This window comes from Miniopterus natalensis, chromosome 6, assembly GCF_054644295.1.
Source record: "Miniopterus natalensis isolate mMinNat1 chromosome 6, mMinNat1.hap1, whole genome shotgun sequence".
Lineage (NCBI taxonomy): Eukaryota > Metazoa > Chordata > Mammalia > Chiroptera > Miniopteridae > Miniopterus > Miniopterus natalensis.
Genome location: NC_142086.1, coordinates 39364769 through 39383442, shown reverse-complemented (window position 1 = coordinate 39383442; position 18674 = coordinate 39364769). Strand labels below are relative to the sequence as shown.

At 42.1% G+C, this 18674-nt stretch overlaps 1 protein-coding gene across 1 annotated transcript in view; it reads left to right on the top strand.

Annotated features, from left to right (window-relative positions):
• Positions 1–11589, top strand: part of LSAMP (limbic system associated membrane protein) — a 562686-nt gene extending 551097 nt beyond the window's left edge. Inside the window, exon 7 of the mRNA XM_087818171.1 lies at positions 3746–11589. Within this exon, the coding sequence (XP_087674297.1) occupies positions 3746–3843 (98 nt within the window). The 3' untranslated portion in view covers positions 3844–11589. The remainder of the gene's footprint in view (positions 1–3745) is intronic.
• The last annotated feature ends 7085 nt before the right edge of the window (positions 11590–18674 follow it).

Below are 18674 nucleotides of genomic sequence, written 5' to 3'. Positions count from 1 at the left end.
CAATTTCAGGATGTTTTATCAATATTGCCCTTAGCCACACATTCCCTTTCTAAGCATTGTCATGGCCAAGTGCAGCCCAGCATTCACCTCGACACAGAATCACTCATCATGCTGTGTGGGGTTGAGAACCTTGGCCTAGTGAGTTGACTCAAGATTTGCAATCTTGCTGCAGCTGAATTTTGCCCCTTTGGGTCAAACATTAAAAGCCTTGACCCAATTCACATACTCTGGTTTCTTTTCAGATCGCATAAATCTTTTGCCTTTTTCACAAACCAATCCTTTGATTCAGGAGTATTTTATGCCTTGCTGTAATCTGGACATTTATAGTTAATAACAATAATGATTTGTCTACAGTTTGTTGAATGTCTACTAGATACCACACATATAAGTGTGTGCGCGCGCACACACACACACACATACAGAATTGGCTAAACCCCAAGACATGATATTTGACAGGTAGCAATTTTTGAGTTGGGTTCTGTTTGCCCATCTATTCTTAAGGCTAATTCATGTTTGCAGACTCTTGCTTTCATCCTGTCTGTCTGAGCCTGGCCACCTGGTGTGGGAAATAAGATTTATGATTTGCATTTCCACAAATAAGCAAAAATTTCATAACTATGAACTAAAACATAATTAATGATTTTGCTGATTATTTTCCCTGAAATGCCCATTAACTGAAGTGCTCTTCTATGCAGTCATATATATGTATCTGTAATTGCATACACCCTCGTGAGGATTCCCCAACTGTCGCTCGTTTACCCTTGCATTTTTTCGAGCATGTTTATTTACTCTCAAAACCAATTGTGAAAAGAGCAAGTCATGTAAGTACATCAAATAGCTATATGAGAGCACTTAATAAATAATAATTGATAGAGATGAAGATATCTTTAACAGAGCCACAAAATTCACTTCAAATATGTAATAATTTTATTAAGGATAAAATTAAAAATTATTAACACAGTCATACTGGGATTCCCTATATATAACATAGAATATTATGTGAAAGTTATAGTTTATTCTCAGTTATGTGTGTGAAAAGACCAATAACACCTGTGTATAGCATATGTGTATATATGAGTATGCATACAACATATTCTTCTACATATCATATAACATATGTAGATATATATGTGTGTACCTACATTAGCAAAATGTTATATTGAACATGTTTATTAGGTTCATATATGTTTATATTTCAGTGATGGAATTTTTGCTTTCTCAAATATTTATGACCCTTTAAATAAAGTGATAAGACTAAGCTCCTTAGACTTCCTCAGGTACCACTCAACTCTAAGATGCCTGATGATAATCTATCCTGTCCCAGCACTAAAAATTAGATTAAAGAAATAAGCAGAATTAGACCCTTTCTGAAAACCTTCTGTTTCACACTATCTCTAGAGCAAAACAAAAGTCATTTTTGCTTAACTAGGCATGGCCTCAGTGTGCGTGTAGTATTTCTCTGCTTTGGTAACTTCACTAACACACTAATTCAAACAAATGTGCCACCAAGCTCACGCCACCTACAGCATATAGAGGAGCTAAAATGGCCATCAGGCCAGAAGCCCGTAGAACTGCCATTAAGAGACTTAAAGATAACAAAGGGCCAGAAGGGTGGGGTGGGGGATCCAGGTGGGGTGCATTAGGAAGGGTGCTGAGCTAAGACTCATGCAGAACACCTGGATTCCAGTGGTCGGTACATAATTACTGGTCAGGTGCTTTAGGCAGGAAACAAGATCTTCTTGAATCTTAATTTCTCATGAAAGGCATGAACCTGAAGATAGTAAAGTGCCTTTTTATTAACATGATCCTACAGCCATTCAGAATATTTAAAATTTGAATCTGTAGTTCTGTATTTTTACATATGATAAAGCTTATTTTACACTATAACTATGTTGTTTGAAGTTTGTATATATTCATATTTTTATAGTAAATATTTTTAATATTTTCAAGAAGGCATTCTAGTCCAAATGTTCTATTGAAATATATATTTTTTAAGATAATGGTGGATACCTTTATGTTGTTTCATTTGTTCTGGCTATTATTTTAAACAAACACAAATTTCATTGGCTAAATGTTTGCCAAGAGATTCCTCAGCTCGTCATTGCCGGGTCACTTCACTGTGTAGTAGTGACAGGCAAAGCCTGGAGCCAGCTGCCTGGGTGAAAACCCCAGTGTACTAGCTGCGTAAACTTGTGCCTCTGTTATCTTCCTGTAAAACAGGGCTCATTATAGTACCTGCCTCAGAGCATGTTTATGTGCTTGGATTTGTAAAGTGTTTATAACAATATTTTTTAGTAAGAGCTATGAAATTGTTTGCTGGTTTTGTTTGGTTGCTATTGCTATTATTATTTACAAAAAAAAACAACAAACAGAATAGGAGAACCTTTTTGAATTCAACACTTTCCCCGTTACTTTACCTCTGACCTGGTATGCTTGTTGACGATTTTGGCCGCATTCACATACCAGAGGATGCTTCCATTGCTCTTGAGCCATCATAAGTTTAAACACACATTCGCACACCTATGCACACACATTCATCTGCACAGGTGCCCTCAAAACCTCACAGTGACTCATAATTCCAGTCCCACTAATCTCTCTTTTGAATGTCATCATCTAAGCATGCAGGCTTCAATCCCAAAGTCTTGGCTGTGAAAAATACTAATATTTTATTCTTTTCATAGCTGTATAGGAACAGAACTATACAAAAGGAGAGAGAGGACAAGCAAAGCACAGGAGACAGGCTCTTCAGATCTACATTTTCTGCCCCAATCTTCCTCTTTCTGTCAACACACAGATCACTTTTCCACTTTCTTTTCCAATCCATCTCCCTCTTGGATCTATAGCCACACCCCCAAATCATGTCCACACTGGGAAAACTCGGGTGGCAGCGCCGAGCACAGGCCGCCCCCCAGGTGAACCCTGGGCAAGCTCAGGCCTCAGCTCTGCTTCTGACTTAGACCTGCCTCTTCACCTTTCCGGGTCTGTTGTTTTCTGTTGTTGTTGTTGTTGGCTTTGCTTTTGCTTTTTAAAGTGTCAGATAAAGAGCTTGGACCAGATGATCCCCTGCTGCCTCTCCGAACTCTACAGTGAGCTGGCTGGTCTTCCACCTTGCAGCTAACGTTCACCACTCACAAATATGACTTTGAAACAGTTCCCCTCCCTGTAACCAATAAATAATTACAGCTTCCCTCTGAGAAACAAGAGAGTCACAGACTGGCTCCATGTTTTATTGATGGAGACGCTGTGATAAATCGGGCGGATGAGCCCGTGTCTGGGGCTGAAGGACCCTCACCAGCGCTCGGCATCTCAATGAGTGGCATCGGCTGCCACGGCGAGCGGGGCCTGCGAGAGGAGCTGGGGAGAGGAGCCTGCTGCCCCGTCACACACCTCGGTGACAGCCAGCCGGTTTGAGGCCTTCTCTGCTGAGAGCATTTTGGATTTAGAGATGTTTCAACCAATGATACTCCTTCAGATACTTATAGCTCAGGAAGAAGAGTGAAGGAACGATTGTGAGCACTTGGTGGGCTGTAGTAAGCGCACTGGCGTTGAGGGGCTGCACCTGGCGGGGTCCCACCTCTGACACGGCGGGTCAGCAGTCAGCTGTAACACACAGTGGGTCGGCTGTAGCACACAGTGGGTCAGCTGTAGCACACAGTGGGTCGGCTGTAGCACACAGTGGGTCGGCTATAGCACACAGTGGGCCAGATGTAACCGTTCTCTTTTCTCTCTCTCTCTTGCACTGCAGGACCTGGGTCGGTGAGAGGCATAAACGGATCCATCAGTCTGGCCGTACCACTGTGGCTGCTGGCAGCGTCTCTGCTCTGCCTTCTCAGCAAATGTTAATAGAATAAAAATTTTAAAATAATTTAAAAAAAAAAAAACAACACACAAAAATGCGTCACACAGGATAGAGAGAGAGAGCAAGCGAGATGGGGGGAGACTGTTTATTTCACAACTTTGTGTGTTTATAACTGAAGGGGCAAGTAAGAAAAGGGAGAGGAAAATACGACACTTAGAACCATTTTCAAGTCCATCAGTAAACATCTGAGTGCAATTCAGGGTGGGAAAAGCTCTACCAGGCTATGGGAATGTCTGAGCAGGTGTGTGAAGACCACATCACCTAAGGACACCCAGGTGTAAACACAGGACAAGGGAAGCAGTACCGGATGGATAGTAACCCCCACACACGATCCTTCCTTCATCTTCTTTCATCATGAGGGGGAAAAAAAAGAAAGGTCTTGCCTTTGGTGTGTATATTTCCATCAACTCTTTACTCTGTTCTTCATCGGAGCCGACTCGTAACCATTTCAGACTATCCGTGGAATCCAAGCTGGAGTCCTGTGTTGAGCCTTTATCTGGCTTTTCTGCCTCCACTATCCCCAGCTCCTAAGACCATCTCCTCCCCCTCCGGTGTGTCCTATCTCCCCCCACTCTTCCCACGTACCCCCTCTTATCTCCACGCCCCGCCTCTCTTCACTCCTACCACCCCGAGCGCCAGGAAGAGCCACTGCAACCTCCCCGCTGTGTGTGCTCGCGTCTCTCGCTCTCATGTGGGTGTACATGTGTGTGCGCGTGTGTGTCTCTCTCAAGCATGCCAAGGGAATGGTCCATGTGTACATAGACTTTGTGCTGTAGATACTGTCCCGCATTGTAATTGTGAGACGCGGCTGTGACACTTTGCTGGGGGACATGGTGGGGAAGGGGGCCCGGAGCAGAGGCCCTTCCCCACCCGTGGCTGTCCCACGACATCGGTGTGTGTTCAGACCACGCTGTGCCCCTTCCAAGGGCAGAACTTCATCTTTCTCCTAGTCCAATCATCAGAACCCAGTCGAGAGTCACTCAGAAAATCACTGTCAATGAAAGTGCCTACTATTGATGGGGTGAGCAAACGGTAGAGAGAATTGGTGACGCGGTGAGGCGGCCTAGGAGAGAAGGTTTCTGATTTCACTCTTGTTCCACGAGCCTGAGGGACTCGTAGATCCGCTGGCTTGCTGCGGGCTGGGCCCTGCTCTGCTGCAGGGTGAGCGGCATGTGCTGAGTCAACCCCCAGAAGCAGGAAGGTCTCCGAGTGGTAACTCCCAGGGGGAAGGTGAGGAGCCATGTGAAGATCCTAAGCAGCCCTGTTTTGTCCCCTCCCCAGTCTTCAAATAACCGTGCATTTGCCCCATGGATTCCCCTGAGCAGAGATTGTTTCCCATCTGAGCGAAGCAGGAGAGATGGACAGATACTCAGATCCTTACTCAAATTGTAGAGATGCCGACAGAGCTCTGATTGACCGTAACAAAACGGAATCCTCTCCTGTGCTCCTTTGCAGACCTTTGTCTGGCGTTCTAGGCTAAGACTCTACGTAGTTGCCCATATTCTCTCCCTCCTGTTCCACTGCTGGTGTTGGAGCACCACTGATCATAGCAGTCTATCCTTACCTTAGGCCAGGCCACTAGGAATTGAGTTATATTCCAATTTCCCTGCTCACTTTTGGCTTCTAGTCTCCTGGAAAAGAGACGGTGGGGAATATGCTGTTTAAGTCTACATCTGCAAGCATCATCTTGCCATTAACACTGAAATGCAAGTTAGTGTCTTAACCAAGAGAGCCAGGAAATGTAATAATTCACCCAGGAGTTGTATGCTTGCCACAGAGCTTGGCATTGTCACAACACTGGGAGGATTTTCTTGGGGAAGGCCTTGCAGAGGGAGCTGGCTCTGTGTGTGCGGATAGCTTTGTCAGGAAATCAACCCTACTGAAGTTGATTGGAAGTCATTGGAAGTGACTCAGTTTGTGGAAGGACAGAGGATTATTATTGAAGTCATAATTGAAAGTATTTTAGCAGAGCCAAATATGGTACCTCACCAAGTTTTGAAATCTGAAAAATAGCTGTTATGTGATATAAAACAGGAAACTCCGTAACTGAAAATCAAAAAAGGAAGAGAGGTAGAAAGGAAAGAAGGGATGGAGGGTGGGAGGAAAGAAGGAAGGGACAGAGGAAGGAAGAGGGGCAGAAAGGGAAAAATTCCTCTTGATAGACTTTATTAATTAAAGGCTCTTTGCAATGAGTCTATGAGCATAACAATCTCCTCGATGAGCAGGATTTTTCATCTCTTCTGAGAGATTCTACTGTTTGTTTTAGAAGTTTATCACCAGCCTTCTTTTATGATTTTTCAGTTAGAACATGAAACAGAAGAACAAATTAGGGTTGGGTATCAGAAAGAGTGTTTGTGGCAAATCCTGCTTTAGGACAGGTAACTACTAAAATAAAGGGGAGGTTGGCCATATCCCTAGGCAATGTCAACTTACTGACAATCAGGGTTTCTCTAAAGTCTGGTCTTAGTACAAGATTAAAAGTTATCACCCTTGGTGAGAAATGTTCCCCATATATATGAAGACCCAGCCATGCCCTTAAGTGGAAGCTTTAGAGGAGTACATGATAATGTAAAGATACGTAAGAGAAAAGTAACAGGAGTTAATTCAGTTTAGGATCCGTTTCAGGAACAGGTCCCAGGTATGTCCCAGATTTTAATCATACACCTAGATCTTTTATTGTTCCTGCCCTATCACAAGGATAAGGTCTTGGTTTTATGGAAGGAGATTCTCCATCGAAAGGAATGTCTTTGCCATGTCGGCACCATTTGTTCACTGAGTTTTAATATAATGGACCATATATTAAACATGATTAAACATATATTGAATATTGTGGTGTTTGCCTATATCTCTGGCAGGATCTGGGAATTTTAAAACTTTGTCCTAGCCCCTGGTTCAGAGCAAACATTGACCCAGAAATCTTGTAGGTTTGAGAATGTTTCTAAGCAACATGAAGAATGGGGAATGCAGACTGGAGAAAGATCAGGAAAAAAAGGTAGAAGCCAGAGAACTATCACCAAGAAATTGAATCTAAACATGGGATTTCTTGGAATTTAGTTCCTCGGTGCATCATACTGCTATAAATCCCCTGAAGAATCTTGTCCATTAGTAATCACAGCTTAAACCCTGAACCCACTGGTTAGAAACAATTCAGGGGAGTGAAATGCATCCATTAATCTGAGTGGCTAACAGGTTTAATGTTCATCTGCAAAATGAAACATCACCATTTCTAAAACAAAATCTTTAGACTCGATTTCCAGTTAAAAAGGCAGAAATAACCTTGACCCAGGGCACTTTTTGAAGAATGAAAACTAATCCTAGGTTTTTCAACTGCAGAATTACCTCCTCTGAACAATTGCTCATCAGAAGGTTTTTGTCTTACTTGATTTGAGACCTGACATGGCTCTGCCCTGAAAGAACTGAGACTTACTGGAAAGGCGTTGACTTTCTGTTGGAAAGAATCATCCCATTGACCTTTGCCTTCTCTCCCAAGTCAGACAGACTCCTCCCTTGTCATGGGCATTTTTTTAAACTACATATTCAGACAACTGGGGCTATTCATAGAGACCTTGTAAAAGTACTCGTGATTTTCATGTTCTTGGAGGACAGAAACAGAGGTCTGCTTCTCCTCCAAAAATGGACTTACCTCCTTTGCACACAAAAACTAAACTCCTCAGCATGAGATTGTGTCTGAGTTATCACCCACCAAGTCGGTAGCCTCTTACCTACTCCAGAGTCACAGTTTCCATCCCCAGGTTCGTTGTGGTTTGACTGTTTCTATTGGTTTGTCTCCCAGAATTTCTATTTTGCTTTTTGCAGGCCTTGAATTATTTGTGAAAAAATAATATGTGTGTGTGTACTACTTTTAATCTTATCTTTACAGATACTATATTCACAATATTATGTGTATGAGAAGACTCTAGAATAATGGTTTAAACTTAGAAGAAAAGCACTGAATTTGGTTTAAAAAAAAGGAGCTATGTTTTGTTTAGAAAGACATGGAGCCCCATTTTTTCCCCATTTGTTTAAAAGCAATTTGCTTACGTACCATGTCCCATGGGATTCACCATGGCCATGCTTTTCTCTTCATCTTCATAACTTTTTAGCTTAGAGTTAGTCTTGGTTCTCAATAGCTATCATTTTTATAGAAATATAAGTGTAATGCAATATCTGACCCATAAAAACTACTATTATTTTGGGACAAATGTTAAATATACCATAAGATAGTGAGATAAGACCCTGAGTTAAGAAATGCAAATCAGTTTAAAAAGCCTCCTTCTTTCCTAAGTATTTAAAATATTTCTCCCCCAAAGACTGCCTTTGCCCCAGTGATGTAAATTCTCCACCAGGGTTGGCATAATGTCTGTAAACATCTCCCTAAATGCAAAACGGGGTTTCCTAGCGGGAGAGAAGCAGACCATTCTCATTTGCATGTAGCTCTGCTGTGGGACGCGGCCAACTGCAGTTCAGGGCAGGGCCCTTCACCCAGCAACGCGTCGCTTTCCTCCCGCCCGGACGCTGGTGTTAACATTACGTTCAGGTTTAATATTACACCAGCGCAAATGTTTATGGATATTATGGAAAACTTATTTTAAAATCTTGATTTCCTTTCAGCGTATTTACATACTGTGTGCTGATTAATAAATTAGGCACCAATCATGTGTAAATCAATGTAAATCACTAGTTTATGTACATAATACAAACTATGTAAACTTCGGTTTTCAGGCAGGGCCCAAGTTCAGCTAAACCTAGGAATCTTAAAGAGAAAAAAAAAAAAAAACAAGATAAAAATAAATAAGAACCAAAACATTTCATAAGTCAAAATGGGAAGAAGTAAGACTAATGGTCCAGACTCGAGGTTGTCCCACAAAGGAAGCAGGCCCAAGGGGAACTGTTCGGGCTTCATATCCTGCTCAAGTCACAGGTAGCCACCTCTTTGTTCCTTGAGGACTAAAGTGCAGTTTCTCCAAACTGTTTCCACAATTTTCTCACCTGATCCCAAAGCAAGGGAAATGACGAGACAGGGAGGAAGGGTTGTGAGGGCTCATGTGCCTGCTGCATTAACTCCAAATGTCTTCTTGTTACTTCTCACTTACCGTCTAAGACGTCTTAGTGAAATAGCTCCAGAGAAGTCCCCTACACCTTGATGAACAAAATATTAGTTTTTCTTTTCCATCCATCGAAGACATTGGGAAAACCTCTTTGTCATCTTAATCCTAAGAAATTGTGGAATATAAGAAATGCATGATATCTTTGAGAAATACCTTGCTAAGGCACCCTAGGAAATAACTACTTTTACCTAATCCATAGACCTCTATTTCTACGTATCTACCCTGAATATTGCAAATGAGGTCAAAACCATTTTAATCGGGAGCATCTCTCTCAGACACGTTCTCTTGGATTCTTTTTGAAATGTCTGATGTGTTTAACAGACATATAGGCTTTTTCTAAAATCTAAACAACTGATAACATAAAGAGTCATCAAGGAGATGACTTCAAGGATCACATGACTTTTCTGAAAGGACTGTTATAGAAAGAAATTTAGGTCAAGTGAATAGTTCGCTTAAAATACACTCCTCAACCCAAGATACATGACAACTTTAGAGTGAGGTGGAAAGTGTGCTGGATCTATAGTCAGGAGAATTGGGGCCTAAGCCTGGGTCTGGCCACAAACAAGCCAGGTGCCCTTAAGCAAGTCCTTTAACCTTCCTGACTCTTGGTTTTCTCATTCTGAAAGTGAGGAATTTGAGTGACTTCTCTAAAACCTCTGTCAGCTCTAAGCTCTCTGACGCTGAATAAGAATTCAGTGCTCTCGCAGTGCTCTGCCCAGTGAGACGTTCCAAGCAGCTGTTTGGCATCTCTAGTTTGGTCTCTGGACTGTCTTCTCTTCTCACAACCATCATTCCAACATCTTCATTTCAAAAGCCAAATCTTCCTAGAATATAAGATCCCTGGCCTGCTTCTGTAATTCTCTTCTGATCGAAACTTCTTAGCAATGTTGAAAAGGGACACGTTCAGACTAAACTGAAGGCACTTGAAATAGCTAGAGTTGTTTCCTAATTTATCATAAAAACTAACCCTTGAACTACATTTTAATAACCTTTCATAGGAAGGGAAATAACCAGATTGGGTATTGGGCATGTTAGTAAGTGAGGAAGTTGTGCATATGAAAGGAAACATCAGTTTTCTCTGATCCCGGGCCAAGAGCCTCACTGTGGTCAATGTATGTCCTTGAAAACACTTTGCTAGTGCTGGTGATAGAAAGCACGTGGTCCCAGGCAGGTTCCATGAGAAAAGGGCAAGATAACATATTCTGTTTTGGAAGGAATTTCTTATGGCATAAGTTTTCCTAAACTTGACTTACAGTCTATGAAGTCAAGACAGTGTATGGAGAGAAAATAAACCTCATTTTCAAAAAGTACAAGTTGATATCATCTAAAGAAGACAAGTTGAAAATAGGACAGAAATGAACACATTTTAGGAGGTTACAGAGCTGAATGTAGTAAGCGTTGTGAAGGCCAAAAACCAAATATGAAAGTTAAGTTCTCCGAGAGGAGGGTAAGCAGAAAGGATGGTTTCTCAGGTGGTTGATGAGGAACTACTTTCTTGTGCCATGTTCTGGATGGATTGAGCACAGGCCCATTTGTCTTGTCCCATCAAAGTATAGCCCCCCACTATCCTAGAGGCTCAATTCAACATCTGTCCAATGGTAGCTTTCCATGCATTGCTTAAGAGAACAGAAAGAATGGGAGTCTCCTGTAACTGAAGAGCAGGGATTGCACATAACTTTCCAGCATTACTATCACTTTACGTAGCTAAGGAAACACCATGTACTTCGAGTACTTACAAAGCTCTCCTTGAGCGGGGGAATGACCTGTGCACGGGACAGCTCCCCATTTCCATGGGTATTTCAGAGGTGCCTCCTTCTGAGTGGTGCTCCTGGATCTGCTCCTGCAGCTGCGTTCTTCTCTGCACAAGCCCTCCCTATGTAAAGCCAGGCCCAGTGTTCAAATCTGCTTCTTGCAAATGGAAATACCTGGAACTACTAGCTTCATGACACGTGGCAGTAATTCTAAGCTATCTGGAGCCTTTTTGAACCCACTTCCTTAAGTCTTCGCTCTTCACCAGAGAATGTAAATGGTTCATCCTGGTGAATTATGGCCAAGCTCTGCAACCTAAGTATTTACTGGGAGTGGGGGAAGGTTGAAGGGAGGAAATTACCGGGGGAGAGAAGCATGGGAGAACACCCCCAACTCCCTCCCGCCGCCCCCAGTGCTTCACCCCTTCCTTCTCACTGCTGTACTGAATGGTGTATAAATCCTGCTCTTGGTTAGAATTCTCCTTATTAACAGTGTTATATACATATAAATATATATATAAATATATAAATATATTCCTTTTTTCAGCCCTGTAGACATAAACAGTACTTTCCTTGATATAAACACATGGCCATTTTTTGTTTGTGTTATTTTTGGTTGTTCGAGGTTTTTAATTTTTGTTTAATGGGTGGATTTTTCCCCTGGATAATAGCTCTGTGAAGGAACATAAAAAGCGCAGTGTGTGTAAAAAAAAAAAAAAAAAATTAAAATTGAAAAAAGCTTTTTCCCTTTTCTTTTTCAATGTATTTAAATTCTGTTTCTCTCTTCTGTTACTTTACACGTATGAATGCTCTGCTCTTCTGTGATCTTAAAACAAAATGAAATAAACGTGAAAAGGAGATGTGTCTTCATTGACCGGAGTCAGTGATCTTGTGGTTGGCCAAGCTGCTTCTTGGAAATTTTCATGAATCAGACAGTTTGCTTTCTATTCTTGCCAAGAGCTATTACCTTCACAAAATGTTTCCAGAATCTGCGTAGAATCCCTGTATCATTGCACAGGACAGACAGGAGATGGCAAGAGACGATGAAAAACAAGCAATCCACAATTGAAAGAAGTGAGGTGGACCAGCTATGTATCAGGAATGATTGAGAAGGTCTAAAGGTTGACTTTTAGGAACCAAATTGGGTCATAAAAACAACAACAAGAGAACTGATCCCAAGTCACAGCGGGTGGCTGGGGGAGAGGGGGAGTAAGTGAGCACTTATGACCAGCGCCGATCATCAATAAAGGGCTTCAGAAGCAAAACCCTTGGTCTCCTCTGATTCAAAGAGACAGCATTAAGAACACAATCTCCCCAAACTTGAATTTTATATAAAACTGAAAATGCTCTTCTTTAATGACTTTGCCAAACTCAAGGTTAAAGACCTGGTGCTCAAACAAGGCAGCTCTCACATCAGTCACCAGCCACTAACTCAGGGTCCTCCAGCCACCCTCATTTCTGATCAGCTGGCAAAAGCATACTCTCTGATTTAATAATTTCTAGAATGACTCACAGAACTCAGGAAAAGTGTTACACTTATGATTACAGTTTTATTATAACAAAAGGGTGCAAATCAGAACCAGTCAAAAGGAGAGACACAAGCACAAAATCTGAGAGAGTCCCCAGTGTGAAGTTCCCACTGTCTTTCCCTGTGGAGTCAGGACACGTTACCCTCCCAGCACACTGATGTGTGGCAGGCAGTGCACAGAACGGTGCCCAGGCTTTGGTGCCCAGAGTTTATATTGGAGTTTCACTACTAAGGCATGATTGATTGAATCATTGGTTATACAGTTCAACTCGATCTCCAGGTTCCATTCCCTGCTGGAGGTTCAAACTGGCATCACTAACACATGACTCAAGCTCTACTTTAACCATATGGCTCATCTTCTGACTTGGCCAATCCCATCCTGAGTCATCTTAACGTACAACTATCTAGGGGCCCACCATAAGTCACCTCATTACTATCTACCATCTACCCCCCCAAGGGGGACCAACTTGAATAACAAAGAAGCCCCTACTACAGTTGTTCCTCGACTTACGGTAGGGTTACCTCTGGACAAACCCATTCCATCAGAAATTGGAACTAGCGTAAGTCAAAAATGCATTTAATACACCTAACCTGCTGAACATCATAGCTTAGTCTAGCCTACAGCAAGCATGCTCAGGACACTTACATTGGCCGACAGCTGGGCGATTATCTCGAGTTTCATCTCAAAAGCTATTGCCTTTCTCTTCTCATCAGAAGCAGGAGACACAGATGGGTGTTTCTATAGACATGATGATATACGAGAACACAACACAATGTCCAAAAAGTGCTGGCAACACAGTGCACTGTAGAGTACCGGTCGTTTACCCTCATGATCGCATGGCTGACTGGGAGCTGTGGCTCACTGCCACTGTCCAGCATCATGAGAGAGTGTCGTCCTGCATATTTCTAGCCCAGGAAAAGATCCAAATTCGAAGTATGGTTTCTACTGAATGCGTATCTCTTTCGTGGAATCCTAAGTTGAGCTATCGTAAGTAGGGGAATGGTGTACTTGGAAATTGTCAAGGACCTAGAGGTTACCACCCAGGAACCACGGACAAAGGCCAGTCAACATCTTTATTCTATATCTTTTGCTGCCAATCTTGTAAAAAAACACTTGGAATCTCTAATAGCAATTTCTAATTGTCCCCAGCTGGCTTGATATTTTATTTCCTTTAAGCCACAGAAGCTTCAGGGTTTGAAAGTTAACACCACATTGAGGCTTTATCATCATTAGTTCCTCAAAAGAAATTCCTCCTAGTATACCCAACCCCCGAAGAGTTAAGTAGCCCTTCCCAGAAAAAATGAGCCAAGAGAAGTCCTCTGTCATGCCATTAAATACATATGGGCTCTCCCAAGACAGACATTCCTCTACCCTACCCTCACTCACCATGCAGCCACGTTCTAAGACCTGGAGACTCTGTCTCAAGTGTGACTAGTGATACAATGTGGAAAGACACAGAGCTCACCCTGTGCATCTGTTAATCCTCTGTTTTACGAATTCCATCTTCTAATGAGAAATCCCCAGCCAGGCTTCTTCCTCTTCTTCTTGATTTTTTGTGTGTCTGTTTTTTAATATGACATGATGCATTATGGAAATAAGACTTTACACAATTGTGTGAGAAACGGGGCAAGTAAGGTCTGCGGAACTGAGAGATCTAAGAAAGTCTTAGCCCAGCCCTTCTGAAGCGCTATGGCTTCAGATGGACAAGTTAGGGGCTTGCAAGAGAATACCAGATGTGAGGCATGTCCGGCTGGAGCAGGGTGGCATGAGAGGAGTGGTGGAGAAGTCAAAGGAAGTCTCTTGACTTTGCTCTGCTGGTCAACCTTCGGTTGCTGTAGGTCGGCAGAGCAGACGTCAGCAAGAAGAGCTGGGCACAGATCAAGGTGAGAGAGAAGAAGAACCCTCTGTGTCTGTCTCTCATGGCATCTAACCCTGATGATCTTCAGGCAGTATGACTGCTGCTTCTCTTCCAGTTTCCCAACCTTGTGTAAATTCCATTTTTGGCCAACTTTAGCCAGGAACCATATAAGGAAAGGGATCCTGGGAAACATGGTGCCAGCTTAGCCAGTTAGTCACAGTACAAAACTACTGCAGACTTTAACCTTCTCTTTCATGCTACACACTTTAATTACATGTTTCTTTTTTCCCATATGTGCATGCACACTTGCAAATGATCCTGAACTCTATGAGCAGGGGAATTTTTATCTTATACACCTCAGTGTCTAGAATAATGCCCCACCATATAGTAACTACAGGGTGGGACAAAAGTAGGTTTACAGCTATTCATGTAGAAAATAATACAATAATTAATAAATAATAGTACAAGAACAAACTCTGTGTTCCATGTGCTTACAACTGTATCCAATGAATAATTGTTGGTTGAATTTTTTTGTTGCTACCTGGGTGTGTGCCCCAATTTGTGGTTCTTTTAGGCCTTTTAATTAGCTGAATGTCAGTCCTCTGTAAGTGATTAAATGATGGGCTTCAGCACATGATGCTTTCACAGGTGAGGGGACTTGGAACGGATGTGCCTGCAGGGTCTTAAGGAATTTCTAATGCTAAAATATAAGGCCACCAGACAGTCTAATAATGGACATATTTTGGGGTAAGACTTATCTCTATTAAGGGTCAGACAGCCATGAAGAAAAACTGACTCTAGAAACACATGAGGAAGCGTGACCCACTTAGACTATGGGAACTGAGGTATTTACAAGACATTTAACCAAGTGAACTCCCAAGACCTTAACACCTGATGCTGAAAACACGCAGCTTAATTCCTGGGTTCCCATGGGTAAAGCTGACAAACTAGTCCATCTACATTAGCCCTTCTTTCTTTTATACTCTGAACTACCTATAGGCTTCCCTGAGCTTACAGACAGAAAAAAAGCCACTGCTGGTATTAGATTGAGTGGACTTCTCATAGGAGAGGGTCACACAAGCTGGACAAGAAATTTTAGCACCATTTTCTTTCTTTTTTTAAGAATAGCTTATCAATTTTTAGACAGAGAAGAAGGGAGAGGGAGGGAGAGGAAAACATCACTGTGAGAGTACATCCATTGGCTGCCTCCTGCACGCCCCCTACTGGGGATGTGCTCTTGACCAGGAATCAAACTGGCAACCTCCTGGTGCACAGGAAGATGCCCGACCAACTGAGCCGCACTGGCCAAGGCTGGTCAACATCTTATGTACTGGCAGGGCCTCAAGCCTCCAGGGAAGATTCAGAGACTTGCTCAGTTTCTTGGAATTGGCCACTTACTCACTTCAGGAACCTAGGTTTTTTAGCTACAAGTTAATGATCTTGATCCAAACCAGGCTTCTTATTGTTCTGGAAGGACCCCAATTACCCAATTCTGCTCACATCCTAAATGAATACTGAGAAGAAACAAGAGATGAGAACACAAGAGAGTGAGTGAGTTTCGAAGTCTAGTTAGTGTTAGCGCAGGCCTGCAGGCTGCTCTCACAGAAGTCGCATTGGCTTCCCCGTGAGTCCCGTTTCCTTACTCTTGCCCATTCTCACCAGATCATAACTGGAATGAACTCAACTTTTTTTTTTTCCTCTTTAAAGTACCCTAAATAGGCAATAGGCTCCTCACCTTACCAAAGTCCTTTTGAAAATAAGTGATAAAGCAGAGGTTAAAACAAAAATTCCTGGTGGATACAATCACTGTTTTCATTAACATTCTAAATGGTTATTTTTAATGGTACATTTAACTGAAGCAAACTTATCCGTGGGAAAAGAATGTGGCCGTTAACATGGGCATCTGTTGAACAAACTGAGGCTCCACATTCGGTGAAGCACGATTATAACACTAAGGATATGACATGCTAACGGCGGGCTCATTAGCATTAATTGCTGCATTTAGTTCCACTTAAAACCGCCTGTATATATCACACTTGCAAAATACATTAGCCTTTTTAAAATAAATACACCCTGAAATATTATCACATAAATAACAATGGAGCTAATTCCAGATCTGCATGTGTGATGTCGTCATGAGAGAAAAAGGAGAGCTAATCATCTCGGTTGCCTGGCAGCTTGACCATAGAAAGCCACCTTTCGTCGACAGGGTGCAAAATTCAGCCCAAAAGGGAGGCTCACACAGAAGGGTGTGGCAGCTGCCGACCTGTGGTTACTTTCAGGGCTTAACAGTTTGTTTAGTGGGAGCGGTGGAAGAAATCGGAGACGTGTGTACACGCAGATGCCGACTACCTGCCATGCTACGCGCTCATTCACTTGGTTCATTCACGAATCTTCCCGAGGGCTGGGCACCAGGCCCCAGGAGCCAGGCTTAATTATTCACTTGCTCTCTGAGGGCAAGCTCCAGTCCTCTGGAGTTCAAGTCTGGCTGCAGACTGCCTTTTAACAAAGATTTATTTATAAATCAATCCTTTTATGATGCAAATAAGGTATTTTAACGACCCTTTCAAGGTCCTGCCATTGGACCAAGCAGCTCTGGAAGCCCAGAGCTGGGCCCGAATGGAATCGGGGTCATTAAAAGATGGGGCTGGGATTAGGCTTTATGAATGGAAGATGAAGCTTTCAGAACCCTTTACCATCTGGTACGTCCCAATTCCTCCTTTTGCTTTAAATTACAGTAAAACCTCGATATAATGGACTAATTAGGGTGAAGGGTGTCCATTAAAGCCAAAAAAGTCCATTATATAGTAAAGTAGGTTTTTCTGAATGCGTATGCTAAAAAATTGATAAATTTATTAGTTTTCCTGGTTTTATTTATGTGGACACATTTGTGTAATGAAAATTATGTATGAAAAGTTTAATTTCATAGAAAAGTTTTCTATATGTATTACTGTAATTTTTAATTTATACTGAATTTGTCTTGTAAATGCGGGCATTCACCAGTCACGGCGAGTAAACAAATGCACACGGCTGGGGTGTGGCTCAGTGCATATGGGAACATTGGCTGGCAGGCGTTCAAACTGCTGCAGGAAGTCAAGGCAGGAGTAGACAGAACCAATTACCACTGGGGATGTGGCGTGATCACGTGCTAATCATTAGCTGAACATTGTTTACAAGCGTGACTCTTAGATTTAAATATGTACACTATAGTTGTAGATATGTAATGTTTATTTATGTCAGCAAAATTACTACAGTGGTTTTTCCAACATATGGCCTACTCGCTAAAATTTGTTAAAAATAACAGTGAAATAGCAAAAAATAACCTGTTAATTTAATTATAAGCAAATCTTGGTTAAAAGCATTTTAAAATTAACGGGGCGTTAATTTTCACATATGACATGTGGACCGGAAATTTTGTCCCTTAAATCTAAAGTCTATTAAATTGAGGTCTGAAAAATGGTTTCCTGTACTATATATGGAAGCAGCACATACCATTTCACAGAACTGCTTACATAGTTACCTTAGGGCACCAAATAGTAATAATAAATGCAGTAATAATTAGTGGCAGACACTACCAGTTAGTCTGTGCTTCATGGATATGGGAACTAAGCCTCAGAAAATTAACTGCTTGGCTCAAGATCACACAACCAGCTGGATAGTGGGACCCCAGCACCTGACCTCCAGGCCTTCTGGGTCTAACATTAGTGTGGTTTCCACTACAGACCTCTCTCCCTGTGGAACCTGGAAGAGGACTCCCAGTTGCCATCTTCAGTAGCCCACATCAATATGCTTGAAGAGGGTTGTGGGCTAAATTGTGTCCCTTCAAAATTCATAGTTGAAGCTTGAACTCCCCAGTACACCTTAGAATGTAACTGTTTGGAGATAAGAACTTTGAAGAGGTAATTAAAGTTCAACGAGATCATAAGTTTGGGGCCTTAATCCAATATGACTGGTATCCTCATAAGAAGAGGAGACACCAGAGATGCAGGTAAACAGAGAGGGGTCATGTGAGGACACATCAAGAAGGTGGCCATCTGCAAACCAAGGAGAGAGGCCTCAGGAGAAGCTGACCCTATTGGCATCTTAATCTTGGACTTCTGGGCTCCAGAACTTTGAGAAAATAAATTTCTGTTAATTAAGCCACCCAGTCTGTGGTCTTTTGTTATGGCAGTCTCAGCAGTGCAACACAGAGAGCAAGTTCATTGGTCCAGGAAAGGTTTTGCTAAATGTCCTTGCTTTTCAACCCTAGGCTGACAGTTACTATAGGGACATGTATTTTTGTTCTCACTCCAAATCTGAATGCAAACCACTGAGTCCTATAAAGTGGTAAATCATGTGGGTGGGGTAAGAAACCTTAGAAGGAGGGGTGTGTGTGTACGTGTGTGTGTAGGGATAAAAAAATTAGAAGATATGTTTGTGTGTGTGAGAGAGGGGGTTAATGTATGTACTGTGATATTTCATACATAAATACAAATATATATATGTGTATATATATATATACACACACACACACACACACACACATAGCACTGCATTTCAATCAATTTCTATCAATAGAAAATAGAGTGGTTC